At 52.8% G+C, this 27467-nt stretch overlaps 2 protein-coding genes and 1 long non-coding RNA gene across 5 annotated transcripts; 2 read left to right on the forward strand and 1 right to left on the reverse strand.

Moving 5' to 3' along the window:
* The first annotated feature begins 614 nt into the window (after window positions 1–614).
* Window positions 615–5547, forward strand: LOC120706110 (protein NEGATIVE REGULATOR OF RESISTANCE-like). 3 transcript variants are annotated; one of them, XM_039990684.1, is made up of 3 exons: window positions 615–3320; window positions 3564–4217; window positions 5189–5547. In XM_039990684.1, the coding sequence occupies exon 1, from the start codon at window positions 718–720 to the stop codon at window positions 1117–1119; it is 402 nt and encodes a 133-aa protein (XP_039846618.1). In that variant the 5' UTR covers window positions 615–717; the 3' UTR covers window positions 1120–3320; window positions 3564–4217; window positions 5189–5547. The 3 variants fall into 3 exon arrangements, with proteins under 3 accessions (XP_039846618.1, XP_039846617.1, XP_039846619.1); XM_039990683.1 differs by having other exon boundaries at window positions 615–4217; XM_039990685.1 differs by lacking the exon at window positions 3564–4217 and having other exon boundaries at window positions 5189–5543.
* A 4916-nt stretch (window positions 5548–10463) lies between these two features.
* On the forward strand, window positions 10464–15428 carry LOC120706111 (metal tolerance protein 7-like). The gene is made up of 6 exons (XM_039990686.1): window positions 10464–10848; window positions 13579–13694; window positions 13808–14053; window positions 14324–14404; window positions 14517–14747; window positions 14860–15428. The coding sequence occupies exons 1-6, from the start codon at window positions 10719–10721 to the stop codon at window positions 15202–15204; spliced, it is 1149 nt and encodes a 382-aa protein (XP_039846620.1). The 5' UTR covers window positions 10464–10718; the 3' UTR covers window positions 15205–15428.
* A 121-nt stretch (window positions 15429–15549) lies between these two features.
* LOC120706112 lies at window positions 15550–17699 on the reverse strand. Its single transcript, XR_005688197.1, has 3 exons — window positions 17442–17699; window positions 16051–16274; window positions 15550–15898 (listed from the first exon to the last, which is right to left on the reverse strand). It is a non-coding gene; the product is annotated as an uncharacterized LOC120706112 (long non-coding RNA).
* Window positions 17700–27467: the final 9768 nt, after the last annotated feature.

The raw sequence follows: 27467 nt of genomic DNA on the forward strand, positions 1-27467 counted from the left end.
CCCCTCCTATTCCCTTCGCTTGCTTATAAGTAGCGATGGCAACGGGTATATACCCGTCGGGTAGTGGCCACCCATACCCGTACCCGTTAGGATTAAATTTTACCCGTCGGGTTACCCGTACCCGCATATGGGTAAGAAAATGATTCCATACCCATACCCGCCGGGTAATTTTTACCCGTCGGGTAACCCACACCCGAAATCATACCCGAGTATTACATGTAAATATTAGACATTCACATAAAAAATAAATCATTACAAGCTTCATTTCAACAAGTTAATGGCTCATATGGGTTAACATGAGTTAGAGAGGGTTCAACAATATATATACTAGGAGGGTTTAATTGGATTTAAGCTAAATTCATAAGTCATATGTGCTAAAATGAGTTAGATACTTAGGCTCATTTGTTTTTCCTACGGGTATTTCTTACCCACGGGTAGGCGGGTATGGGTAGTATAAACCCGCACCCGTACCCGCCATACCCGATGGGTATAGGATTTTGTCCAATAATGTACCCACGGGTAGAAAAATCATTCCATACCCGCCTTCTTATCGGGTAAAACCCGTCGGGTACTCGGGTTTCGGGTACCCATTGCCATCCCTACTTATAAGCCACCGGACCTTTTCCTTTTCTTCCATAACACTTCTTCTGAGCCACCAAACGCACCTCCGCTCCTCCGCGCGCACTGCCGCCCAGCACGCTGCCTGTGAGACCAGACATGGACGCGACCGCCGCCACCGCCAAGCGCAAACGCGCCGCCACCGACATCGCCGGCGCCGCCCCCGCCCCCGCCGGCGCCGACGAGGCCTCCGACGCCGAGGTCGAGGAGTTCTACGCCATCCTCCGGCGCATGCGCGACGCCTCCCGGCGCATCTGCGGCGCCGGCGCCCGCCCCGCACCGCGCGCGCCGGCGTGGCGGCCCAGCTTCTGCTGGGAGGACTTCGCCACCCCGGCGCCGCCGGCCACGCCCCCCGCCCAGGCGCGGGCGGAGGAGCCCCCCGCAGCCCCGCCGACGCCGGCGCCGGCAACGGCGCCGGCTCCGCGCGCCGGCCTCGACCTGAACGCGGAGCCGGAGCCCGAGGCGCCGCCCACGCCGCGGTCGGCGCGCGCCCCGGCTTAGCCCGCACCGCGCCTACAGGCTACACCGCGCCAAGGATTCTCGGGGACGCTGCGCGTACGTCAGCACGTGCGTCGGCGTCCGCGTCAGCTTCGCTGTTGGGTGTGTGTGGGTGGTGGCCGGTGAGCTCATCGGGGGAGCTGGACGGGTGGTTGGCATCTCCCGCGGCGCCGTGGTTTTACCCTCCTCGCTGATAAAGACCCCGCCATGTAAACGGTAAATCGGTATGGTAATTAGATGGCTGGTTGGATCTCCCTCTCTTCTCCCGTGTGGACAGGCGAGAGCGAGTCCGGTTGATGGGCTGTCGGAACACCTATTAATCGCAGCAGTTGATGTACCGTCCAAACCTGAAGAAATGTTAAGTTATTCGTTGTCTGATCTCTGATGTGCGTTAACTTTTTTTTTTGCGTTAACTTGAAAGTGTTGATGATATAGTGAGTCTTTTATTTTCCTCAAAATTCTATAACTCATAGCTCTTCAACGTAAAGATTGTTTCTTCGCGTTTCTCGGTGATGAAGAAACTGTGGTGTTCTTATCTTACCGATCTGAGAGGTTACTCACTGTTACCTTCCGTTGGAAAAAGAAATGACGAGCTGCTTATTGCCATCCATCCTGTTAGGACAAACTAGAAGCTACTAACCACTGAAATGACTAAGCCTAACTGTGTGAATCTCGGTCAAGCAAGGCTGGGCATGAGTATATGATTAGAGTATAGTACGCCCGTGAAGACCGCACCATCATAGCATGCTCAAGTCGTGTACCCTGTATGCTCAGTATTGCTAAACCTATTCATTTTTTTGTCCTTCTGTAGTACAGCTTGTCCCGGTGACCCATGCGTACAAGGCTCTTTACTTTGCGGGCACACTCTTGATTGAGTGCGCCGCTGCAGCCATTCCGTTCCCGTGCAGAGAGCAAATTTGGCAGGATAGCCGAGCCTAAGCCTAGGCCTAGTATCCTCCTCTCGCTAAACATCTCGGAGGGCCACGAAAACTCGAATGAAGATTTCTAGCACTCGAGTAACCCGGTAGGTGTTATCCTGAACCTCTATTTGCACCTCGAGATCCGAGCGGCGTCAAAACGGAAACAAATTTACATCAAATCGTGTACTTTATACGCATATATGTACAGCTGTTATACAAAATAAAAAGATACCATCTCCGCCGCCACATTTCAAAATCATTTGAACCATTTACTTTCTCTCTCATCATCTCCGTCTAAACCCACGGTCGGTGCTCCCGAGGCCAGCGAGCGACACCGGCGGCGGCGCGCCCAGATCCGGCGATGGTGTGCCCCGATCCGGCGTTGGCGGGCTCAGATCCGGCGCCCCTCGCCGCCGTTCGCGGGCCGGGCTGGGATCCGGCCGCCCCTCGCCGCGCCCCTGCGAACCCGGCCACCGATCCCCCAGATCTGGCTCTCCTCCTTGCCAGCAGCCGGCGATAGCGAGCGGCGGCGCTCGGGCGGGAGGAGGAGCCGCCCGATCCGCTCCGTCCCTCGCGGATCTGCGTCGCCCTCGTGCTCGCAAACGCGGAGGCCGTGGCCCCGGTGGCCGGCGCCTGCCTGGGGTCCCCTCTCTGCCGGCTTCCTGTACCGGTGCTCGCGCACGTGGAGGCGCTGGCCGGTGACGCGGCAGGCCGACGTTGCCTCTGTGCCACGCTCGCGCGCGGAGGCGTTGGCCAACCGGCCGTGGCCACGGTGGCCGGCGCCTTTCTGCTGCGCGGGCGGCGGGCGGCACGGGTCTCCTCCTCCACCCCCGCGACCCCCACTGGCGCCCGTCCTCCAGACCGTTGCCGCCTTCTCCCGCCATCTCCTCATCGCCCCGGACGCTGACCCTGACGACCACTGCCTCCGCCCCCATCGTCGCCACTGGAGATAGTGAAGGCAAGTTGTTTCCCTTTGTTCTCACCCATTAGTCTTTTCCGTATTGTGCCTAGATTGTGGATGCTAATTTGTTTAGAATCACGTGCTCAGTGCTTAATGCTCTATGTCCCTAAAGTGTTTGATAGAATGCCGCTAAAGTGAATTTGCATGGGAATAAAAGTATGTGGTGTCAGTGTCTCTCTCTTGCTTCCAATAATATCAAATGGTCACCATATACCTTGCTGTTTGCTATTTTTCCTGAAAATGCCATCTATAATTTGCCATGTATATTGAAGGTACAATGTGTCCCAGGATGTGAATGTGATGGGCGTGAAGCATATATGCAGGTACCTCAGTGCTGTTTCGAACATGATTGTTCACAATTCCATGGGAATTGTACTGTGTCTTGTGCTTCCAGCTTCACTTTCAAATGAGTTTGTAAAAGCTTGCCTCGCATCCTGCATTTCTAAACTAAAATGGCATATCTATCCAGCTTTAAGGAGATTATGGGACTGCAAGTGCTGCACCTGCAGTAGGCACTATAGTGAAATGTTTGTTGTTTGTTCTGTAATGTTTTACTTTTGTTTCAGGAAGCAAAATCACATTTACTGGGTTCGACAATCCTGTCATTTGCAGAGCATAGGTGACTTAAAAGCCTGGTGTCGTCACACAGAACCTCTTACTTTCTCACCAAACACCTTTAGTTTCTTAAAACTAATAGAAGGATTAAGTTTGCCATGCAGTGTGAGCTGATCATTTGCCATGCAGTGTTTCTTGTATTTCTATGGAACTGCAATAAGTAGCTTGCGTAAAAAACATGCATTAAATTTGATTTTGCTCTATGAATGTGGTTGTGCAATCAACAAAACTATGTTACATCTTCTTTATGTGAAACATGTGCTTTGTATGTTTAAAATGCATCAACCCAAAGCCCAACAAAAACAAGCAATATTTTGAATGTGTGGCCCTTAAAAATCATTGTGAAGGTCAGTGCAGTTTACTGCTTTCTTTCATCTGATGTGCTTCAGTTGTCATGGAAGTGATATTTGTTATGTGTTTATCAAGTCGGAGGGCGCAATACAGTTCTTGAGAAAGCATCCATGACTAATGGCATACCTGTTGTCTCGGATGTGCCGACAATCGTTTTTGGTGCTGATGTTTCCCATCCTCCGGCAGGAGAAGAGTCATCGGCTTGTATTGCCCCTGTCAGTTTCTTAGATGGTGTGGCCTTTGGACAACCAAAGGTGTGTAATCCTAAAAGAAATTTTTGTTCAGCATCTGTTAGCATTCAGCATGATAGATGGATTCTTTTTTTTATTTCTAGCTCAGTATTCAGCATTCCAGCTTCTTAAGTTTATTTAGTCACTGCAAGGCGTTCATTATTTAGCATTCCGGCTTCTGACATCCTTCTAAGCTATTTGCTCGGCCTTCTGGTCTTATGATAGTATTGTATGCATTGAGTAAAATTATGTGATACTGCACTTAAATATGTTTTTTTTACCCGTGGCGTTAGCACAGGCCAACTTACTAGTGATAGGTTAAGCTGCGATTTCTTCTCTGGTGTAGCAATGCAGCACTGTCGGAGTGTGGTTGTGTCCAAATTGAGTGTGCTTGTATTGGTATGTATAAAGTTCTGGATTGTGTAGTGTAATCAACGAGAAAATGTGTATTTGCATGTATGAAGAAACATGTGTGAAATTCTGGATCGTGTAGATTAATCAATATAAAAAAATACTCTTCAGTTTTCCGATACTTGGTGGTAGCAGGTATGCGCTTCATTTATGGATGATGTTTATGCTTGCCTGTCCTACTGTTTTGGTTGGTTAATTGGCTGCATAAGTGTAGCTGCTAATTCAGTTCTTTGCTTCATATTCAACATCTCTTCTTGTGTATATTGTCTAAATGCACTCCTCTAACTATTGAACATCTCTTTCATTAATGCATTGCTCCATGTATATGTCTACAACAATAAGAAAATGATATAATTTTCTAATTCAAGTTGAATACGTGTCAATCAACTGCAAAAAAAAAGAATTTAGCAGTCCATTATCTTTTTTTGAAAGACTAAACATATGATTGTCACATGCTTTTTTTTGCATTCCTAACTGACGTGGTACTATGATTAAGGCATGTCCTTGTTTAACTAGTTAATCTGCTCACTTGAGATGAAATTTTATTATTTTGTTAGTAATTTAATGTTTATATCGCTGCTTAGGTGTGCTACGAGGGATGAGACGGTACTACCAGGGTTACCTATGTGGATGTGGTGTCAGAATGTACCGCTGGACTGGAGGCATCAAAAGTATTTAAAATTTTTTCTTCATCATCCACCTAGTGTTAGATGGTACAAGGTAAAATGCTCAAATGCTCAAGGTTCAGCACCTAGAACTTCAGCTTAAGGCGGTATCTCCTGGTACCAGTTACCCAGTTCGCGCCACTTATATGACTCGGTGGTGAAGGGGTACTGGGGTGTACTGGGTAGGAGGTTGTATGTAGTATTAGTAAGGCGGAAGATGAATGTATGTAGTAAATAATTTAGATATTAATTGAAGTATTATAAACTCGATTCTTAAAGAGTTTGTCTGTACAAGGATGTACAAACGAGAATATGTAACAAATTTTATGCTTGTACAAACTAGTATAATTTAAATATTAATTAAAACAGAGTTGGTTCTGTAGGTGATTCTCTCCATATTACATGTGAGATCATGTAACAGATTGTACTAGACATATGCAATTAAATATGATATTAATACTTATTAGATGTTCAAAATATTATAGCAGCATTTCAAAAAATAATCAAAACAACAAAGTACTATCCCACTAGTAGCAACGGCTAACTACAACAATATATTAAATTGTTGAAAGGACAACCACTAATGAGTACGACGGTTGAAAAAAATTGAACAGTATACATGACGCAGGCTTTTCTCGATGCGGGCGAACTTTTAAGTCCTTCCACTGACAAACGCGGCAGAGCACCACTTAAATACGGAAATAGAAAAATATAAATACAAAGTAATACACTCAAATAAGACAACATTGCACAGATCTCGATACATGATTCATGGACAGGATAACGTCTCCCGCGAGTGCCGGGTTCCAAATAGAGTTTGGGCCATCGTGGGAGGAGGAAGAATGTATTCGCCACTCCACCACCTTTTATTTCCTGTTGCGAAAAAGGAACCACTTCATCACTCTGAAAGGGAGCGCTTTATCAGCCGTCAGTCGTCCCAACTCCATCAGTCCGTCTCCAATTCAGAGATCTTTGTATTAATATCCAGGGAGCAGCTGTAACTAACCAGTAATTAGGGGGTGTTTAGATTGAGGGACTTCAAAAAAGTCCTAGGGACTTTTTAGTATTTAGAAGTATTAAATAAATATTAATTATAAAACTAACTGCAGAACTCTGGGGCTAAACTGCGAGACGAATCTAATGATGTATCTTAATCTATGATTAGCGAATGGTTACTGTAGCATCACTGTAGCCAATCATCGATTAATTAGGCTCATTAGATTCGTCTCGCGAAAAAGCACTCAGCTGTCAAAAAACATTTATAAACAGATTTTATTTAATAATATAAAATAGTAAGATTCCTTTTGATGTGATAGGGACTTTTGGAAAAAGTCCTGGAGCCAAACAGGCCCTTAGTAGTATCCGTTCTAGATATGATCGATGCTTGCATCATACTGTGCCTCACGGCTCACGGCTGGATCAGAATAAAACTAAGGCAGTGTTTGGTTGGAGAGCGAGGTAGAATGGAACAGATCAATTCCTAATTTTAGAAATGGAATGGTTCCATCTTATGTTTGTTTGGAGGGTTGGAGCGGTTCCATTTTTGTGTTTAGTTGGAAGAATAGGTATATGATAGCTCACGGTCCGTCGAGTTCCGTTACTTCTGGATCCACCTGTCTGTGAAATAGCGGCATCTTCTTCCTCGTCGCGGTCGCTGTCTACGGCTACCTGCAGGGCTTGCCTGCCGCTGCCGCTGCCGCGTACTCGCCCGGCCTTGCGCGCCCGCGCCTGCAACCTCGCCGTCGGCTCCGCGCGCCGCTGCGGCCGCGCGACCAGCCTCCTTCGTTGCTACGGCCGAGCGCTTGCTTGCTGCGGCCGCGCGCTTGCTGCTTGCTGCAGCCGAATCGAAGCACCGGCCACCAAATTGAAGTCACAAGCTAGCGAATCGAAGTCCTGTGCCAGTGAATCGAAGCTCCAGTGGCTAGCCATGGACAGCGCATGGAGCAAGAAAGACGGCATGAGACGGCGTAAAAGTGGAGTGAACTCGTTCGACCGATTTCACGGAACGAGCTCATCCCGAATCTATGTGGAATATTCCTCATCTAGAGCCGCTTTCTCTCGTTCTCCAACCAAACAACTTCAGAAATAGAGCCGCTCCGTTCCATTCTAAACCATCCCACCAACCAAACACACCCTAAAGGTTTCGCGTGGCGCCAAACAAAATGGACCAAATTTGGTCAAGTCAAGCAATTTTACGGGCAAGACAATCTGAACCCCGATTTGTTCTTGACCAAGCGTGGAGTCTCGTAAAACTAGCTCAAAAAAGGAGGTTCTTCTCGTCAGTCCTCGTCACCGGCCGGTTGCTTGCCCGGATTACCTACATTAACATTCGGAGCAAAAACTGACCGAGACGAGCATCCCAAGTTTGGTTTCAAATAAGACAACGCGACGAGGAGGAGGAGACGAGGAGACCAGCGACGACCGACATGTATAGGCTCTGCACGGGTCATGCGTCTCGCACATGGCGCAGCGTGAACACGGGGACCGAGCTAGATAACACTAGGGCCGGGCCGGGTCGGGTCGGTCAATGGCGGACGGGGAGCCCCAGCCCCCCGGGTCCGTCGTAGAAGAACCACGTGCTGCTGCTAGCCTGCCCCTAGATAACAGTAGACTTGAATAGTGAGCAGCTGCCGTCGTCGTAGCCGCCGTGGCACATGGCTGTGCGTGCGCCGGACGGCGGTGGCGCCGGTGCCGCCGACGCCAGCAGGTGCACGGCGCGTGACGCCAGGCGGTGTGGCGGATATAGGTACAGGTGGCCGGCCGTGTTCACGCTGGAGGAGATGTGTGGCCGGACGGAGGTGCCACGCGGGGCCTGCCTGATCCGGACCGCGACGAGTTCGTTCGTTTGAGTGGCTTGGCTGGGTCGACGGCGCTGGATATTTCTGCGCGAGGTGCGCGATCGCGTGGACGGGAGGAGGGGCAGCTTCGTTTCTCGGGGTTGCTGTGGCCTCCACGCGGGGAGCAGGAGCGAGTGGTGTCGAGAGTGATGGCGATGAGCGAGATTTGAAAAAAAAAATTTGGGGGCGTTTAGTTCCAAAAATTTTCATCTCGAAATTTGTACCTTCCTCTTTAGACACATGCATAGAGCGCTAAATGTAGTTAAATAACAAAATTAATTGCGCAGTTTGGATGTACACGACGAGACGAATTTTTTGAGCCTAATTAGTGCATGATTACCCATAAGTACTACAGTAACCGACATGTGCTAATGATACGGTCAAAGGCTTTAAAAGATTCGTCTCGCAGTTTCCAGGTGAGTTCTGAAATTAGTTTTTTAATTAGTGTCCGAAAAGCCCTCCCGACATCAGGTCAAACCGTTGATCTGACATCCAAAAAATTTTGGTTTGGGAACTAAACTGCCCCTTTGACGGAGATCTCTGAGAGTGGCGGCCACCATGGCTCCGTTTGGTTTGCGTTGTGCTAGTGAATAGTGACACTTTGACTGTTAATTACAGTGTCAAATAAAGTCAGTTTACAAAACTAACTTCAGAACCGTGCGTTAGGAACCCTGAAGAATCTAATGAGGCCTTTGACCACGCGATTAGAGAATAGTTACTGTAGCATCATTGTAGCCAATTATCTATTAATTACTGTTATTAGATTCGTCGCGAAAAGTTACACCCATCCCTGAAAAAATTTTACAAATTAATTTTATTTACTACTTCATGCATAAAAGATTTTTCCGTAGCATAGCGTGAACCAAACGGGCCCATCAAACCCATCGCGTCGCGACGGTCCCACCGACAACTATTTTCGATGTCCCCCGGGCCGGCCCTACACTCAATCATCCATCATCAAGAGGGTGAGGCCCACGTGTCCACGTGACCCAGCGCTTGAAATCAGGAATCGGGCCGACAAGACATCTTGGCCCATGATACGGTGCGATCCGCAAAAATTAGAACCAGAACCTGCTGCTGCAGTCACAGACCAGATTTTTCGTTGGCGCAGCCCAACAGGTTATTAGACGCGCGCTAGACGGGCCAGCTTCGTGGACCAGAACTACACAATTCCGCATGAGATTTTTTTTTCGTTTTTTTTTCATTCAAAGAGGAGAGCACGGAAAATATTCACAACCTCTAAACATTACGGCTAAGTAAAAGTATAGTACTCTCTTTTTTTTTCAAAAAGAAAAGGTATACTCCTACGCCCGACAACAGCACGTTGTTTTTTTTCTCTCACAAAGTTGGAGCGCAGGAAATGATTTTTGGGCATGGTCGACGGAAAAAGAATACGTCTGACTAGACTCTGAACGTCAACAAAAAAACGGGAACACATCTAGGTTCTTGGTGAAGCAAGAAGCTGTGCAGCTGGACGTATGCAGAGCGCATGCCGCCGGCATGGTCGAGAACAACGACCCTAATAATAATTTCCAGGCCTCGACGTTGGATCCTATATATAGTATATCCTCCGCGCGTTTTCCATAGGGCAAAGCGTCACGCGCCGCGCGCACAAGGAAATGAGGCGGTGATATATAATGATAAATACCTAGCCGCCAGATGCGTGCCCAGATCTAGCAGCAAGCTCCATGGATACATGCGTCCGTGCTCATCCCGGTGACGCACGTCGATGCGTGCCAAGCTGCAGGGACAAGGAAACCCGGTCGGGACGGGACGCCGCCACCGCGCTCCCGAGGCGAGAGAGTGCGTGCCACGCGCGCCCAGACAGCCAGCCACAAGCGCCGGGGGGCTTAACTAGCTAGCTAGACGGCTGTGATGACGACGTCCCTGTCCCTGTCCCTTCCCTCCCTCCGCATCACCTCCCACTTCGCCGCGTCGGCTAGCTAGCTAACCGTGTCGTGTCTGGCTGTCTGCATGACTGAACTGCATAGGTCATAGGAGATGGAGTAGCTAGCTAGCTAGGCCGGAGGTTACGTTGTGAGCTGATAGATCGGACCGGCTATATATGGCTGCGGGCTGTCGTGGTGACCCGACGATCGGGTTCGGGTCCGTGCAGCAGTGTGTGCGCGGTGACTCGGCACGCTCGGCAACAAGGGCGACCGGACGGGGCGCTACGGAACAAGAGGCGCGGCGCACCAAACCCACCACCGAGCCGCCGTCACAACTCACACGTACGATACCAAAGCCCCAACCGCGCCACTTCGCGCGCCGCCCTCCCCTCCCTGCCTACGCCCCCCGCGCGCTCTCGCATAGAAAAGCGGCAACGGACGCGCGCCCTCCGCGCCTGCCGGCCGGGGCGCGTACCGTGCGGCCGCCGCGCGCGCGCACTGGCCACTGGCAACTGCTCTATAAACCCCAGCACGCTTCTCTCCCCTGCGGTTGCGCATGCATCCTGCATTTCTGCTGCCGCTACATATACACTCCACTTCCCCTTCCTCATCGTCTCCGTCGTCCTCCTCCTTCCGTCGCCCTAACTAGGCACCTCGATCGGCCGGTTATTAGTTGCCTGGTGGCTGGTTGTTGCCGTGGCGGCGGAAGATCGACCGAGCGGCATGGACGAGGACAGGGAGGAAGTGGGGGCGCCGGCGGCGTCGTGGCGGCTCTACGTCAGCGACTTCCAGCAGATGCCGGAGCGGCCCAAGGAGCCGCCCTTCGTCACCAGGGTCTTCCTCCGCAGCCACGGTATGTACGGCTGTACCCCTCCGCCTGCATGCTGCGTCCTGCAATGTGAATTGCCATCATTCAGTTCAGAAGAGTTTTCTCGCGCGTCGTTGCATTGGTACCTAGGAGGAAACTGATCCGGTTGTTGGGGGGGAAGGTAACTGACTGGAACCGCTAGCACCAACCAGGCAGAGAATGTTTTTCTCCAGCGATAGATAGATCTCAGTTAATCCCAAAAGCTAATACCACCCCAAATTAAAATTTGATCATGGCGGGCCGCGGCGATATGGTGACAACAATCTATAATGTTGCCTAGTGCAGTCCCAGGCGGACTGGATATACTTTTCAGATCCTTTTCCGATCGCCACTTTATACCAGCCAAGCATCAGGCGCCCCTCCTGCATTATACTTACTGGACAAACACTAACTGCAAAGAATCCAAGGGGCGATCGTTAGATCCTTAATGGATCCATTTTTACATTTTAAGCTGCAAAAGGTGAGTCATTTTTGCCTTCGGAGTTGGCCTCGCCGAGAAGAGGGAAATGGAATGAAAATTGTAGGGTGGGGTGTCCAGCTTCACGCAAACTATGTATTTTTTTTTTCCTTTTTTGGAAAAAAATGCAAGCTAGACCTGTATCCTGTGTACTGCCACTTGCTTCTGATCTTTGTTCCTGGCACCCCGAAGGCGGCGTTTCAGTTGAAGCCTAGCCTTGTTTTGCAGGCCCATGGCACGACCGAGGGCATCTCGATCCGTGGGGACTATTCTTTTCTTTTTTATCCTGGCAAATATAATCACAACGACGATTATTATGACATCGTCGCTTAGCAGAGCGAGAAATCCAATCGTGCGGGGGGCAAATTAAACTAGACAAACCCAGTCTATCGGCGAACCTCGGCCGGCACGCAACGGGGACGGGATCATCGCTTCACCGCTGCCTGCGCACATGCACGAAAGCGATTATTTCGTGGATCTGACGTGGCGGCGCACGTGTCATTACGTGCGAGCAATTAAAAGGTTTTGTCACGAGTCAAGAGCGATCCGTGTAGAACACCGAAAGCTAGGAGTATTATTAGCGAGCCCTTAATCCTTGTCATGAAGACGCAACTCAACTCTTCGTGTATTTTTGGCAGGAACAATAATAAGCTAAGCCAGCTGCATGACGCGACCGCTAGGAAGATAAAAACTAACTGCTACTAGTAGCCCTAGTACAACTTGCCACTTGAAATCGATTCAGTCCTCGTTCTTTTCAAAATAATCCCTTGTCGTGTCACGTACGAGACCGCAGTGCGCGCGTGGAGGAGGGATCACTCTGGCGGCGGTCGCCGTTGCCATCTTGGTCACATCGTCTTTGCACGGTGTCTTCCTGGCCTGGGAACGGGGATCTCCTCGTCCTTTTTTTTCCGAGGCATCTCTTCACAGGCGTCCGGCCTCGGCTCGCCTCGTGTCTGCAGCGGCGAGCCGAGTGCTCCGGGGCGGCCACTTGGCGCCGGCGCCGCCCCACCACACACGGCGGCCCGGACGTCGGCAGGTCGGCGTGCGCCCACCTTTGCCGTGCCGTCTCCAACTCTGTCTCGTCCTCTCCGCGCGCGAGCAGACCGGGGCGGGCGGGCGGTGGCTCCGCAACCTAACCGCGCCACGCGCGCGCCGGGCCCCGGGAAGCGGAAACGGAAGCCGTGGCCACGACCTGGAAACCCCAGGACGCATCGGGATTGTTACACGCGGCCGACTGCCGACTCGCCCGTGCCCAGGCCCAACTCGGCGACGGCAAATTCGGCAAGGGAAGCCGAGGCATACGTACATGACGTTCCGTTGCGCGCCGCACCTTTCCGTTCCGGGGCACGCGCCCGCGGGTGACGGGCAGGGGGGATTCGCTGATAAATCCCTCCGAGGCGGTTGGGGGGTGGAGGGGAGATTGGCGGTGGAACGGTAGAGCCGAGTTGCACGCGGCCGCGCGCTAGGCAGAGGCGCAGAGCAGCCAGTTGACGCCGACGGCGGGAGGCCATGGGGAGCCCGAGCCACCAGGGACGCGGCGGCGGCGGGAGCGAGGAGGAGCGGGAGGAGGAGGCCGGGGCGGCGTGGCGGCTGCGCATGGGCAGCGGCTTCCGCGTCCCGGACCGGTTCCACCGCCCCACGCTGCAGCCACTAATTTTGTTTCTACGACAGCCTGGATGCTACTATAAATTCTGGGGGCAAGCAAACAGTGCAGTTTATTTAATCTTCTATCGAAAAATATGATCGCGACAAGCCTTTGCTTTCGAATGGTTGATTGATGCTACGCCTATTCTAAACTGTACCTGTCATGCGCTTCCTTTGGTTGCCTCTGCTTAGTCGTCGCTTTGCTGCACATGGTTTTCATTTAGTCACCGACTCACCGGGAACGGGAACCATGTATATGCAGCTGAATGACATAAATATCCACAAGCCTTCAGCATGCCCTACCTCCTGCCTTTAGCTGTTAAATGATGGAGCCATCGCAAGTTACTGTCACTGGTTCAGACTTACTTACCTTCAAGGCTTCTTAAAATGCATTTGTCATCTTAACCCACTGGCGTGGTAATGCTGGAACATGTGTACAGTCATGTGGTGATTTTGCTTTGCGTGCCCTTAATGAGAGCTGATGCAGGCGTGCTGAATCCTTTGGCTGAAATACTGTTCTGAAGTTACCCCTTTGGTTGTTCAATGTTTACCCTTATGTTCTGTTTTATAGTACACCACCTCATCACCTCTGACAGTTCAGCTCCTAATTTCAGGGAAGCAGAGGAAGATTGCAAAGTACTATAAGAAGCAAGAGAATCTACTGAAGGATTTCAGCGAGATGGAGACCATGAATGAACATGGTGGCTTAGATCAGAATGGTCCTTCCGAGGTGCGAGTCCATTCTACAGATTTTCTGCAATGTAGTATGCAAAAAAGCACCTAGACATTTAACGTTGTTTTTCATTGCAAGATACTGATTGAATCTTCTTCTTTGGTTCTCAGGAAGAGCTAAGGCAACTGGCAAAGAGCGAAAGATTTGCTATTAACCTGTCCAATATAATCAATCTGATCCTCTTTGTTACAAAAGTCGTTGCTTCCGCCGAAAGTTTGTCCATGGCAGTAATGGCGTCGACGCTGGACTCTCTACTGGACCTTCTGTCAGGTTTCATTCTTTGGTTTACAGTGCATGCTATGAAAAAGCCGAACAAGTACAACTACCCGATTGGGAAGAGGCGCATGCAGCCAGTGGTAAGGACCTTGTTTGTCATACTGAATTACTACTTTGGTAGATTTTGCACTGTGAATTTAAGGTGATCTCTGTTTTTGCATCACAAAAGAAAACATACGTTAGTTCTGGAAAATCGTGGTCTTGTCCATTCTTCAGAATCAGTTTACTGTCGAAGCATCTCCTTTTCGTCAGATTGAGTCTTGCACAGAAGTTTTGTTCTGAATTCCTGGATCATTCAGAGTGTCTGACTTTTGTTCTCGGCAAACTGAATAATTTGACATTTGTTGTAGGGCATAATAGTCTTCGCATCAGTAATGGGCACACTTGGCTTCCAAGTGCTGATCGAATCAGGACGCCAGCTCATCACGCAGGTACACGATTGGTTGATTACCTTTCTCACAACAGCATGGTCCAGCCGAGACAGCGCCTTCTCTTCTCTGTTTGATCGATGACGGTAACCTCGCGCAATGGCCAAACAAACAGGAGCACGCGAATTTCAAGCGCAAGCAGGAGCTCTGGATGGTCGGGAGCATGTCCTCGGTCGCGGTCGTGAAGTTCTTCCTCATGCTCTACTGCCGGACCTTCAAGAACGAGATCGTGAGGGCCTACGCGCAGGACCACTTCTTTGACGTGATCACCAACTTGGTCGGCCTGGTCGCGGCGCTGCTCGCCGTCCGGTACAAATGGTGGATGGATCCCGTTGGTGCCATATTGGTGAGCAAATTTCCAGCAAAATCATTTAAACATCGTGAACTAGATTACTAAAGCAGTGCCATCAGTATAAAGTAACTGTGATCTGTGATTTTTTTTTTAAAAATTTTTGCAGATCGCGTTGTACACAATCACGACGTGGGCGCGGACGGTGCTGGAGAACGTGGGCACGCTGATCGGCAGGTCGGCGCCGGCGGAGTACCTGACGAAGCTGACGTACCTGATCTGGAACCACCACGAGGAGATCCGGCACATCGACACGGTGCGTGCCTACACCTTCGGCACCCACTACTTCGTGGAGGTGGACATCGTGCTCCCGGGGGACATGCCGCTCAGCCAGGCGCACGACATCGGCGAGTCGCTGCAGGAGAAGCTGGAGCAGCTGCCAGAGGTCGAGCGCGCCTTCGTTCACGTTGACTTCGAGTTCACGCACCGGCCCGAGCATAAGGCCGAGGTCTGATTGCTTGTCTAGTGGCTACTTTCCTCGGAGCTCAGACCAGTTGCAGAGCTGCTGCAGATCTTCTTCTTCTTCTTCTTCTTTTTTTTTTGACTCGAGCTGCTGCAGATCTGATGACATAAGTATCTGTAAGACGAACTGCAACATCATTTCTTGAGCCGTCAACTCTTAAAAGGACATCTAGATGTTTTTGTCGTCTGATGAAAATTGGAATACCGTTTTGTATATATTGCCATCTGTCGTTTAGATGGTCCAAAAACAAAAAGTTTCTACTCCAATTCCTAAAAAGAAAAATCCATCTCCAGTCTCTCGGTGTCTATTCGGAAGCATGTACCAGAGGTCAGATCGTAAACGCAACAGCTCATAGCTCGGAGATAAATTTATCATACAATGGTAGCCAGCAGGACAAATTCAAGTGACAATATATGGCAGACTCCATCTCTCCATCATGCAGATGTATCTTCCAGAAACTGTCCAGGATGCACGGATAAAAAAAAACATGATAGAACTGAGTCGACTAACTCTAAACTCAAATAAGCTAGCTATTCAGGCTTCAATTCAGGTTTGTCATATGCTGCTATATTCTGAGGTTCACATTCTGGGCTGAAGAGCCGCACAAGCAAGGCTGTTGACGCGCTCACAGAGACTGCTCCACATGACGCCCACCTGAGACTCCTTGGAACTGTTATTCTCGGACCTACAGAATATACACAAGGTCAGCAAAATGGTTCGAGTTCTGGGTTGATCCAAAGGACTTGCACAGCGAGGAAACTCAACAAGTACAGCTGATAATATGCGTATAATTGTACAAAAAAAAGAGGAGATGATTGGATGGACAGGAGTAATGACCATAGTGAAGGCGGCAGAGCACCCAGAAAGCCAGACCACCACCAACTGAGAAGATGCCAGCAGTCTGTCGCATCAACCGAGAGCAGGGCTTTGACTCTGGCCGCATCACCTCCCCTTCCGACCATCCCAGAGCTCGCCGCAGTGCCATCGTGATCCTTGGTTTCTTTAACGATGGAAAATACTGATAAAAGGTTCAGCTGTTCAGACTTTACAGTGACTCGTTCCTGAAACAAAAACAGTTAGGCTTGTTTTATTCCTTTCCTTTTTAAATAATCTCAGACTATGGATAAAGCACGTGTTTCATTAAGATCTCAGACTATGGATGCGTCCCATAAAACATGAGCGGTATGAATTCATTTACAAGGTTGCTAGTCCAGTAGGATTAATATACATAACTTATACATCGATTTGTCGTTTATTATCCCCCTTGCTGAACACTGTAATTGGGAAAATTCGACATCATCTATCCAAATCCAATTGACAATTCTAACATCCAAACTCCTTTTTCGAAAAAAAAAATGGAGTACCCAGTTCTGAAAGCTCCCACGTAAGGTGGGCTCTGGGGAAGGGAATTCCTTTTCAGACAGGAAAAATGTGCTACACAACACAAAGACCGGAAATAAGCAGCCATGGGCTTAATGCACAAGAGAATCGAGCTTGTTGCCTAGTATACAGATGGTCTTTTGAATGACTTTGTGTGATCAAGAACTTATGAATAAGAGCTACCCATTCTGTAATAGATTAGGAAAATGTAACACGTCAGATATCGGACTACAACATCGGGAAACAATGCAGTGAGATAAACAGGCCACCCAACAAGTACAGCTCATGTCGGGGGAAAAGGGAAGCCATGACACAATGTGTGTTCGCAAAACCACAGATAAGCAATGCACAGGCAACGCTGGTGAAACATGAAAGCACAGGCAACGCTGGTGAAACATGAAAGCACAGGCTACAGAAGCCATCTTTATGCTTATCCATCCAGCTATTCGCAATCCTATCAGCAGCCAACGCTGGTTAGCAATAATTCGACCACTGGTAGCAATCGACGGAGTAACAGCAACCAATTCCAAACGGCCGGAGGAAAATCTGGCTCTCTGCTAAGTCGCAGCACAAGCAATTCAGGAAACCTAGTTCACCGCCACCTCCTTTCAGTCACAGCCGAAGCGAACGGCGAACCTAGTCCCAGAAAAGTTCATGATGGCTCCTCCCAAGAGGCATCGCACACCAGATGTTCGACGTATTGACTCAGCAACCAGTCAGCACACAAATACCAATTACTTGCTAAACACAGCCCCCCCCCCTCCGAACCACAGAAAGATCAAATCGACAGTACCAAACGGACACGGCGGCAAGACCGGAGGAAGCTGTACTGCGAGAGGTTAGGTTACCTGCTGCCGGCTTTGGCGGTGGCTGCCGTGGTCCCCCCCTGGGCACCGAGTTGACCTCCTGCAACCACAAGCGGCCGCGAGTTTCAGAACAGAGGGGGAGGGGGATCCTTGCTTCACGCACGAGCGGCGCCGGCGAGGACGAGCCGCGAGCGGAGAGAGAGTGGGGGAATGAATCAAGAGGAAGGTGGAATCGCCGCTGTGGGCTGGTCTGATTGCGGGCTCGCGGTCGGGTTGTGCTCCTAGGAAGCCCAAAACTGGACAGCCCGTCTTCTTCTTACGAATATTACTTTCGTGCAAAAAGAATGCAATTATCACTCCTCTCGATTAGTCAAATAATTTTAAATTTAATTAAATTGTTATATAAAATAGGGGGGGACGCTATTTAACGCACAGGGCGCTGGATAGATAATATCCAGCGCCCCCCGGCCGTTCTGACTGCAGCCCCCAAAACAGGGATCGTGACCGGAAAAAAGTCGAATTTTAATCGGAAAAGGTGCTGCCCTGGTTGAGAGAGATATTTTTCTAACCGGAAAAGGTGAACAAACGATCGCTAGAAAGTAGGAACAAGTTCTACTGTGACCGGAAAGGAGTTGTTTATCCGGAAAATGGAGAAACGACCTTTCACGTGCCTTGGGTATTGTTCCTGCGACCGGAAGGTAATATTTAAACCGGAACATTATCCCATTGCTTGGCCTTGGAAAAATACAACTGGAAAACCATGGCTGACCGGAAATACTAATTAATTGTGCCTCTAGGAAATATTGTTTAAATGGACAACAGGTCGCAGACCGGAAATATATATAGTTGTTCGCATTGGATGGGGAACTATCTCAGGAATTGTATTTCACCGAAAACACTGTCCACAGCAGAAGAAAAATGTACTAGACATTACAAGGACCATAAATGCTATGATCCAGTACCAACTACAGATTGCTGCTATACAAAAATAAGAGTTTACTACTATAGATATTTCTTTGATCATATTGTAAAGCATCCAAGTAAATCCTAATATGCTCCAAAGGGCCTGTGTGCTCCAGCACCAACCCCCATTGATGTGCTCCATTTTACGTTGGCTCTGGCAGTCAGGTCTCAGGTCCACCAAAATGCACCTGCGGTAACCACTGCTAATGGATGGCGGCACGCTCGTTTGGTGATACCGGTAATAACCTACAAAATTGATCATCAGTTCATTTTGCTATCATACATACATGCAACTTTAAATTTACCAGCAAATAAGCCTAGCCACTAAAAAATTCACTGAAACAACCATGCAAATCCACAACACCATGCAAGGCCGTGTTTGGTTGGGGGTGTAAAATTTTTCATGGAAACTTTTTACCCCTTTGACCACTAATTAGGGGTAGTAAATGAAGTCTAATTACAAAACCACCTCCACAACCCCCCGTGTAAATCGCGAGACGAATCTAATGAAGCCTTTGACCACGTGATTAGAGAATGGCTACTGTAGCATCACTGTAGCAAATCATCAATCAATTAGCGTCATTAGATTAGTCTCGAAAAGTTACACCTATCTCTAAAAAGGTTTTACAAATAGACTTCATTTAGTACTCCATGCATAGAGTACTAAATGAAGTCTATTTATAAAACTTTTTGCATAGATGGGCTGTAAATCGCGAGACGAATCTAATGAGCCTACTTAATTCATGATTTGCAACAGCGATGCCACAATAACCATCCGCTAATTATTGATTAATAATGGATTAATTAGTATCATTAGATTCGTCTCGCGATTTACAACCCATCTATAAATTTTTTTTTAAATAGACTTCATTTAGTACTTCAAATTAGTAAGATTCAAAAAAAATTTGTGCTCGAACTAAACGGCGGGGCTCAATCGTCCGGGCTCCTACACAACAAACGTACGCTCTAGGCCAGCCAAGGGCCCGCGTGATGATCAGCTACCTCCTCACCCTGCCGAGTTACCTGCAAGCAGTGCATCCAAGCAAGCTTTCCTAATCCAAACAGCAACTTCCTCCTTCCTTGGTCCCAAAATATAGCTACATTTATAATAATTTAAAATTAAACTAGGACTATAGCCTGTGCATTTGCGCGGTGTCGGCGTCCTGACCCGGCGGTCCGGACCCAATTAGTGATGATGCCGCGTGTTTCCTCGTCCCAGATGTTGATGCAAGAGGCAATACAGTAACACACGGGTTTATCCTGGTTCCGGCCGCGGGGCCGTACGTCTAGCAAGGGGGTGTGCGAGGGTACTGCATTATCTTGCACCGGAGGTGCTTGTAGTAGGGGGTACAGGCGAGGCGAGAAAGGGGGGGAAACTCCCAAGTCTCTGCTAGAGGATAAGTCGATTGAGGCGAGTGCAAATATCGTGCGTTCAGTAGTGCTGAGTGTTGCGTTCTATCGAGTGGGCGTGATCGCGTGACGACGATGACGACCCCCTTAAAGGAAACCCACCTCCTCTTTTATAGACACAAGGAGGGACGAGGTATATGAGCAGGGGATCGTGGAAGTCGTCACATTTCCCCCGAATCGCGGGGGTGCAGTGGTCGAGCACTGTGGGAAGTACACTGTGGGGCATGGCGTCGGGTGTGGCAGTCGTCCTGGGTATCGTCCTTGGTCTTGCGGAGATCGCGCCGGCGTCCTGCCAACCCCCAGCAGGCGGCATGGTCGTCGCTGTAGGGTGTACCGTCTTCCAAATGTGGTGTGGCGGCGTTCTGTGCTGTAGCAGGGCACGTGGCGGTCCTGGACCCCCCCGGGCGGAGTGCTAGCACGTGCACTAAGGGGTCCGGGAGTCGCGTGGAGGTCCCGGACCCCCTCGAGCGGGAGGTCCGGGCCCCCGGCTGCTGGAACAGAGCTCCCCTCCTTGGGGAACACGTGGCGACGCCGGACCCCTTCCCGAGAAGGGGACGGGTCCGGGGCCGTAGGTGCGGTGGGGTGGAGTCCGGACAGCAAGAGTGGGCAGAATAGTGACGAGAGCTGTGCCGAGCACGTCACGTACCTCGTCGCAGGTTCTCACAGTGTTGCCACAGCATCTGGGATGGTGGAGCAGAGACCGGAGTTGGCGGATGGGACCCCGGTCACAGCCACTGTGAGGGATGGCGGCCTGACGCCGTCTGTCCAGGGCGCTGTGGAGGAGTGGTTGGCAGTTAATGCCTCCATGCGACGGGCAGGTAAGTGGAAGGGTTGTTTGTTCTTTACGTCGAGGGGTGGCCTCGAGCGAGACGGAGATGATTCGCCCCGCTCGAGGGTAGGTTCGCTACCCTCGAGCGAGGCGGAGATGATTTGCCTCCTCGAGGGTAGGTTCGCTACCCTTGAGCGAGGCGGAGACGCTGGGCGCAGTCGAGAGTCTCGATGGGAGCCCTCGAGCGAGACGGAGATCACCCCGCGAGTCCAAGGGGGGTGCGTATGGGCCGCATGCTGGGCTTCTTTGAGTCCTTTCCTTTCTTCCAGATTGGAGGGAGGCCGTAGGCCTTCGTGGGCTCAGTTGCCTAATATGTGTTTGCGTTTTTAGGGTGATTTTAGTACCCCGATTAGGGTGTCCCTAATCGTGGTCCCTGATAGTATCCCCCAAGGCTTTGGTCGAGTCAAAGGGATTCGGCCAAAGGGTATTTTGGCGATTTTACCCCTTGACGTGATCGATCGATGCTGCGCTCCGCCAGGCGTACCTGGGTGCCGGCCCAGCGGATGTGACAACTCGTCGGTCGGGGTAGTGCACATGCGGAGAGAATTCTCCGAGGCGCGCGCCCCTTCTTGTTTTGTTCCGGGGACAAGACGCGTCAGCGTGCTGAGTGGGCCAGGGCCACGATGGCGCCTGCTGCTTTGCAGCCGGTGCGTTTGCAATGCTGTCCCGCGCTTAGGGTCTCGGCTCGGCTTTCCCTGGTCGCTTTGCGACGCGTCGTTCGAGGGCAGTCGGCCAGCACTGGTGCTGCGCCGCTCAGCGTCCAAGGGCTCAGCTTTGCTTTGTCTCGTCATATCTCAGCACGGTAGCCGAGGATATCTCTCGTTCGTGGGGAGCCGCGCCGTCACGGGTGGTCCAAGCCTTCGCCCTTCGACAGGCTTGAGGCTTGGCACCCGAGACAGCTATAAATAGGGGTCGTGGGACTCCCTTTCTTCTCCAACTTTCCTGCTCTTACTTCTAGCATCGCCTAAGTCTCGTAATGTTTTCCTTTGCTTTTCATGACCGGCCCCCAAATGGGGTGGCCTGGCTTTTTTAGGCTTTTAATGCTAGAAGAATGCTTGCGAGCGGCGGGGGAAAGCTGGAGAGGGCGTGCGCTCCATCCCTTAGCTTCAGTGGGATCAGTAGAAGAGCATTGGGCCCATGGGGTCCTGCTTCTACGATGTCCCTTAGCCTAAAGGGGGATTGAGACGCCTGACCATGGCGTTGGTGCCAGGTTCGGTGGCCGTTCTTCGCATCGTCCCTCCTGGCGACAACGTCGCTCTCGGGGAGATGGTGTGGAGGGTGTTGTCCGCCAGCTTGACCCCCCCACAGGGTCTTGGGTGGAGGAGACGCTAGAAGAAAGCTTGCGAGGAAGGCATCCAGCTGGACCCGTGCGGTCTGAGGGCTGTTCCTCGCAATCCCTAGCAGCCTGGCCGTCACACTGGCCAAGGGCTCGGTGCTCTTCATTGTCGCTCACTCCTCCCCAAGACCAGGAAAATTGCCACGCAAGTGGCAATGTGTTTGTACTTTTCGACGGCTTTAAGCCGGTAGCCCTTTGTAATCTTTGTTTGTAAAGAGCAATGAAATCTCCTTCTCCTTCACGGAGAAGACGACCGAAAGTATATGGGTGGGTACGACCCCTGCAGGGGATTTCGGTCCTCGAATGTGTGAAGTTTGCTCCGTGGGGGCGCGTCAGCGCACCCGCGGGTGTAGCCCCCGAGGCCTTGGAGGAGTGTTTGCACTCGCCCAAGGGCTATAAGCGTCGTCCTACTTGGCTGCCTTACTGAGGTGGCCATCCAGCGTCTTTTTCAGCCGCATCGGCACTCCTTTCAGCCGGCCTCGGCGTTTTTCGTGCTGGAACGGCGGCCTAGTGTCCGGCTTAACCATCTAGCAGGTGTGCGCCAAGAGTGGGAGTTTAGGTTAAACATACGGAACTTCGTAATCGACGGTCGTTGATCCATTCGAGGGTGCGGCCTGAGCCGCGGTGCGCGAGGAGCCCCCGAGTCACGGCCAACGTAAAGGCATTCGGGGAACCCTCGACTTTGCTTACGGCCCTCGTCGCCCTTCCGCAGGGAGGAGGGGTGAAGCGTACCATGCTACCCATGCCCGGGCCGCGAGCTATGACTGCTTCGGTGAGCTGTTATCGGGGTAGTTCAAGTGAATGTCCGTGCCCTGTTCGATAAGGGTCGGCTCATGGTCCGTGGACACGTCACATAAAGTGCTCGCAAAGGTTCGCTAGGCGGGGCTCGGACCCATTCGATAGGGTCCGAGGGCTCGATGCTCTCCCTCGATGGGATCCCCCTGCTGGGCACCCTCGACTGGCCTTGAACACTGCGAAGGACGTCTCGAACTCCGTGTTCGAGGGTAGCTTGTACGGCACGTCCATGCAGTCCCTGACTCTGGCGATCTGAGGCGCCTGTCGAACCCTCGACGGGCCAGGCTTCGAACCCCTGATCAGTAAGGCCTCGAAATAAGGTTCCCTCGAGGGTGAAGAATCCCAGAAAGGAATATTCTGTCACGGTTCGCAAGTGGTGTAGAGTCGCTAGTCGTGTGCGCGGGTCTTCCGCTGGTCGTGGGCGACGTGGCCCGATTCGTGTGGTGCAGGGCGGGCGCGCCTTTTCAGGAGGCCACCTCGGGTAGATGAAACGGCGTGGGCGGCGGCTGACGGATGGAACAGCACAACAGTCGCGCCGCGCCCGTCGATTACCGCACCGTAATTATTGCTGAGTGCTAGCTTGGGAGACTCTGCGGTCATGGGACCCATCCGTCAGCGACGGCAAAATCTACCGCATTGAATGCGGTGGATTCGGGCCCTGGCGGCGTATCCGCGCGTCGTGGTGAAATAAAAGCGTGAGAGGGTGGACTGTTTGGGCTCACCTGGCCATTTGCCTTCATCTCCCTTGCCTTCTCCGCCTCCTCTGCATCCTGAGCCCACAGCCGAGAGTGAGAGGAGGAAGAAAGAGAGAGAGAGAGAGCGCACCTTAGGCACCACAGAGCCTGCCTTCTCGCATCCCCCCGTAACCTGAAGCAATGTCAGATGTCCGGGAGCCGCTGTCGTGGGGGAAATCCACCGCCACAGAGGCGGTTCTGGAGCAGCTGGTGTCCGACCGGCTGCAACTGATGAACATGAGCTCGAAGCGGCCGGCGTAGATTCCCCCGCGGCCGGAGGAGACCGAGCCGAATCCCCCTGAAGGCTACGTCGTGGCCTCGTGCATCTCCACGAGCGGGGATTCGGCGTCCCCGTTGGGAGGTTCATGCGGGCGTTGTGCGAGCACTACGGGGCAGAGCTGCACAATTTCGGGCCCAACTCCATCTCGCAGGCGGTGGTCTTCGTCGCTGTCTGCGAGGGATACCTGGGAATTGAAGCCCACTGGGATCTGTGGATCCACCTGTTCCGCGGCGAGCTCTTCGTCGAGAACGTGCGGGGTCAGCCGAAGAGGTTCGCGCGTGCCGGTGGCCTGATGCTCCATCTGCGCCCGAGCCAGAAGAACCTGTACATCCCCAACAAGATGACCATGAACAACGCCGGGTGGACCCGAGGGTGGTTCTACCTGCGCAATTTCGGCAACAAGCTCCCGGCGTTCACCAACAAGGTGCTTTGGTGGAGACTAGCCAAGTGGGACTGGGGGTATCGCCCCCAGCACACCAAGCCAGGCTCGAGGTCCTCACCGAGGCGTTGGTGCACCTGGCGAGGAAGGGGTTGACGGCGGCTGCCGTCATCGCTAATTTTCACCGGCAGAGGGTGATCCCTCTCACGGAGAGGAGCCTGCCGATCTTCGGCCTCACCCCCGGGGTCCCAGCCTCGGGCTCGAGGACGTCAATGGTGCTGCTCCCTCGAGGCATCGCTGCCCGGAGGGTGCGGAACACGGTGGCGGAGTTCCCCGATGACGCAAACGATCTCTGGGAGATCAAGATGCGTCCCGAGCCGGGGTACCATTCATTGGTGAGTCTTGATTTCAATCCTTTGTCGATTTGTGTTATTCTCCTCCCTGCTTCCTAACTTTAATTTGATCGCGATTGGCAGGGGGTGAGCCATAGGAGCCACCCCTCGAGGCCTCCGATCCCGGAGGAACGTGAGGTCATCCGCCTGCACGCAGAGGCGGTGAAGAAGAGAAAGGAAGCGGCGGAGGAGGCTGCCGAAAGGAAGAGAAAGAGGAAAGTGAAGCACAACAAGGCGTGCAAAATCGCACACGCGGAGGGGAAGCCGCGGCCCGCTATGCCCAAGTCCACGGATGAGGAGGAGGACACCTCGGATGCCGAGGACAACCTCCCGGGTGGTGACGAGACGGCAACAGGCGCGGATTCTCCGCCGATCTATCAAGAGGCTGGCGACGAAGACGCGCCAGCGACGCTGCATGAGGCGGGGTGCACACCGGGGTCGTTGGCGGACCCGCCCCACATAGGGGCGGAGTGGAGGTCGCCCACGCCAGCGGCGGGCTGAGGGTCTCCCACTCCGGCGGTGGGTGGAGGATCGTCTGCGCTCGCGGCGCAGTGGGGGTCGCCCCTGCCGGCGACGGGTGAGGGGATCCCCGCGCCCGCGATATCGACGGGCGGCGACGGGTCCGCGGTGATCGCGGGGACATCCACGCAGACGGCCTTGGTGCCTCAGGCTGGTCCGAGGGCGACACCCTCGGATCAGTTGTCAAGGGGCGTCAGTGTGCCGCGGGCCCGAAGGAGCGGCACGGGCAAACGCAGCATGAGTGCCCGGTCCGGGTAAGTGTTTTTAGTTTTATTCCTTGCGTTCGTTTAATCGATCCCCCGATCATGCTATCCTCAGCTTTCCTTCCCCGATTTCCAGCTCCGGGGCCGTTGCCAAGGATGCAGCCCCGCTTGCGCCGACCAAAGCCCTCAAGACCGGGGCACGCGCCACGCCACGCCGCACTCGGCGCCGCAAACCCCGCCCGTCGTAGATATCGTGGCGGAGGCCGCGAAGCTGCGGGAGGCCATGGCTCGAGGGGCTCAAGTGGCCCAACAGACCCGAGCGCCGGGGAATGGGGGTGATGCCGGCCAGAGCGGCGTTGAAGCAGCCGCTCAGGCCGATGCCGTGGAGGAGGCCGGCCGGGGCGGCGCGGATGGCGCCGCCCGGCCGGACGTCGAAGTCGAGACCGGTCGGAGTGACGCGGATAGCGCCGCCCAACCAGTCGCAGAGGAAGGAGCTGGTGGGGATGTGCAGGAGCGCTCCGCCAGCCAAACGGAGGTGGAGTCCCTCGTCCCCGAGCCCCCGAGGGCTGGGGGTGAGGACGTCGCGGAGGAGTCGGCGCCAAGGGTGCCGGTGTCGGAGGAAACCCGCGTTGCGGTGCCTGCAGAGGCCCGGGACAAGGGTGTTGTTGTAGCAACGACGGCGCAGGCGGCGCCGGAAAGCATAATGCCGGTGGTGCAGCTGCCGGATAGCAGCGAAGAGTACGGGGATTCGAGGGACATCGACCCCGCTGCTGCGGCTAGCGCCACCGACAAGATCACCGAGTCTACGTCGGCTTGCGCGGAGGTGTTCGACGAGGGGACATCCGAGGGGTCCCATCACGGGGCAATCATCCAGTCCGGGGTCCCCCCGGAGTTTCTCCGTCACGAACGAGAGGAGGAGGCCGTCTGGCAGGCGCAGATCGAGGCAGGTTCTCAGATTCTGAACCACCTCGATCGCGCCCTGGAGCTCCATAGGACAACAGATTACCAGATCAGCCAGGTAAGCGGCTCCCTCCCGGGAATCGTTCGTATTTTGGCCTTGATTTCATTTGTTTTACCCACGCCTTTCCTCTTGCAGCAGCTGGGGGACATCTCGCGCAAGAAGAGCACCGAGATGACCCGGCTGTACTCCTAGGTACGCTGGCTTGGGCAGCACAACGCTGGCCTGGTGCTCCAGAATGTCGACGCCAACACGAAGAAGACGGATTTGGAGGCGCGTCAGCAGGCGCTGGAGGAGGAGTTGGCGCGGACCGCCGGCGAGCGTGACGTCCAAAGGGCTGCAGTGGAGCAGAAGGCTCAGGAAGCCGAGGCGCAAGCCGCCGAGCTGCACCGCACTAGGACGGCGCTCGAGCAGAAGGAAGCCGAGCTCCAACGCAAGGAGGTCGAGCTCCAAGGAAAGGAGGCCGAGCTCCAGCGCGAGAAGGTAACCGTCGTCACGCTCACCGGGACCCTCGAGGAGAAGGGTAAGGCCCTTGAGGAGAAGGAGGTGGCCCTCCGGAATGCGGAGGCCGCCCTCAAGGAGAAGGAGAACTCCTTGTCTTCACTCGAGGAGGCCGCCCGAGTCCAGCGAGAGGAGGCGCAGAAGAACATCGCAGGTGGGTGCTCGAAATTTCGTTGTTGTTGGATTCTAGTTTTTTCGCAGCTTATCTTGGTTCCTTTGATCAGAGCTGAGGCAGCAAGTGGCAGACGAGGCTGCGGCGAAGGAAGCGGTCAACACCGCACTCATGGCGGCACAGGCGGAGTACGCTGACCTGGAGCGAACCGCTGTGAGCGTGTGCCAGGAGCTCGAGGGGGAGGGCGCCGTGTCTGGTAGCTCGGTGATCAGCCGCCTGTGAGCGCTAGGTGGCCGGATCGGCGAGCATGCCAAGAGCACCTTCCGCCTCGGTGTCCTGCGAGCACTCGCCGTGGCCTCGACACACTATATCATGGATCTCCAGAGGGTGTCATCGGGGTACGTCGTTCCCAACAACGCCGATGCGGACGCCGCATCGGCTATCATGGACGACGCCGATGCAGCCGCCGAGGAGTTCGCCACAGTCTTAGCCGGGAAGCTCGTAGCTGACATCCCCCCGATAGCCGAGTTCGATGCTGTTGCAGATCCACAAAGGGGGGACGATAACCTGTAGGGAAACTGGGCCTCAGAGCCCATGTAATGGATTAGTACTTATTGTAATTGTACTTTGTAAACTAAGAAATTCATTATCGTTAAA

The sequence above is a fragment of the Panicum virgatum genome, chromosome 5K, assembly GCF_016808335.1.
Source record: "Panicum virgatum strain AP13 chromosome 5K, P.virgatum_v5, whole genome shotgun sequence".
In the NCBI taxonomy this organism is placed as follows: domain Eukaryota; kingdom Viridiplantae; phylum Streptophyta; class Magnoliopsida; order Poales; family Poaceae; genus Panicum; species Panicum virgatum.

Bases quoted from the DNA above. Each gene is read 5' to 3' on its own strand.
- LOC120706110 (XM_039990683.1), top strand. From the start codon at position 718: ATGGACGCGACCGCCGCCACCGCCAAGCGCAAACGCGCCGCCACCGAC.
- LOC120706111 (XM_039990686.1), top strand. From the start codon at position 10,719: ATGGACGAGGACAGGGAGGAAGTGGGGGCGCCGGCGGCGTCGTGGCGG. The intron at 10,849-13,578 runs GTATGTACGGCT...TCCTAATTTCAG, and splicing joins GGTCTTCCTCCGCAGCCACG to GGAAGCAGAGGAAGATTGCA. The intron at 13,695-13,807 runs GTGCGAGTCCAT...TTTGGTTCTCAG, and splicing joins ATCAGAATGGTCCTTCCGAG to GAAGAGCTAAGGCAACTGGC.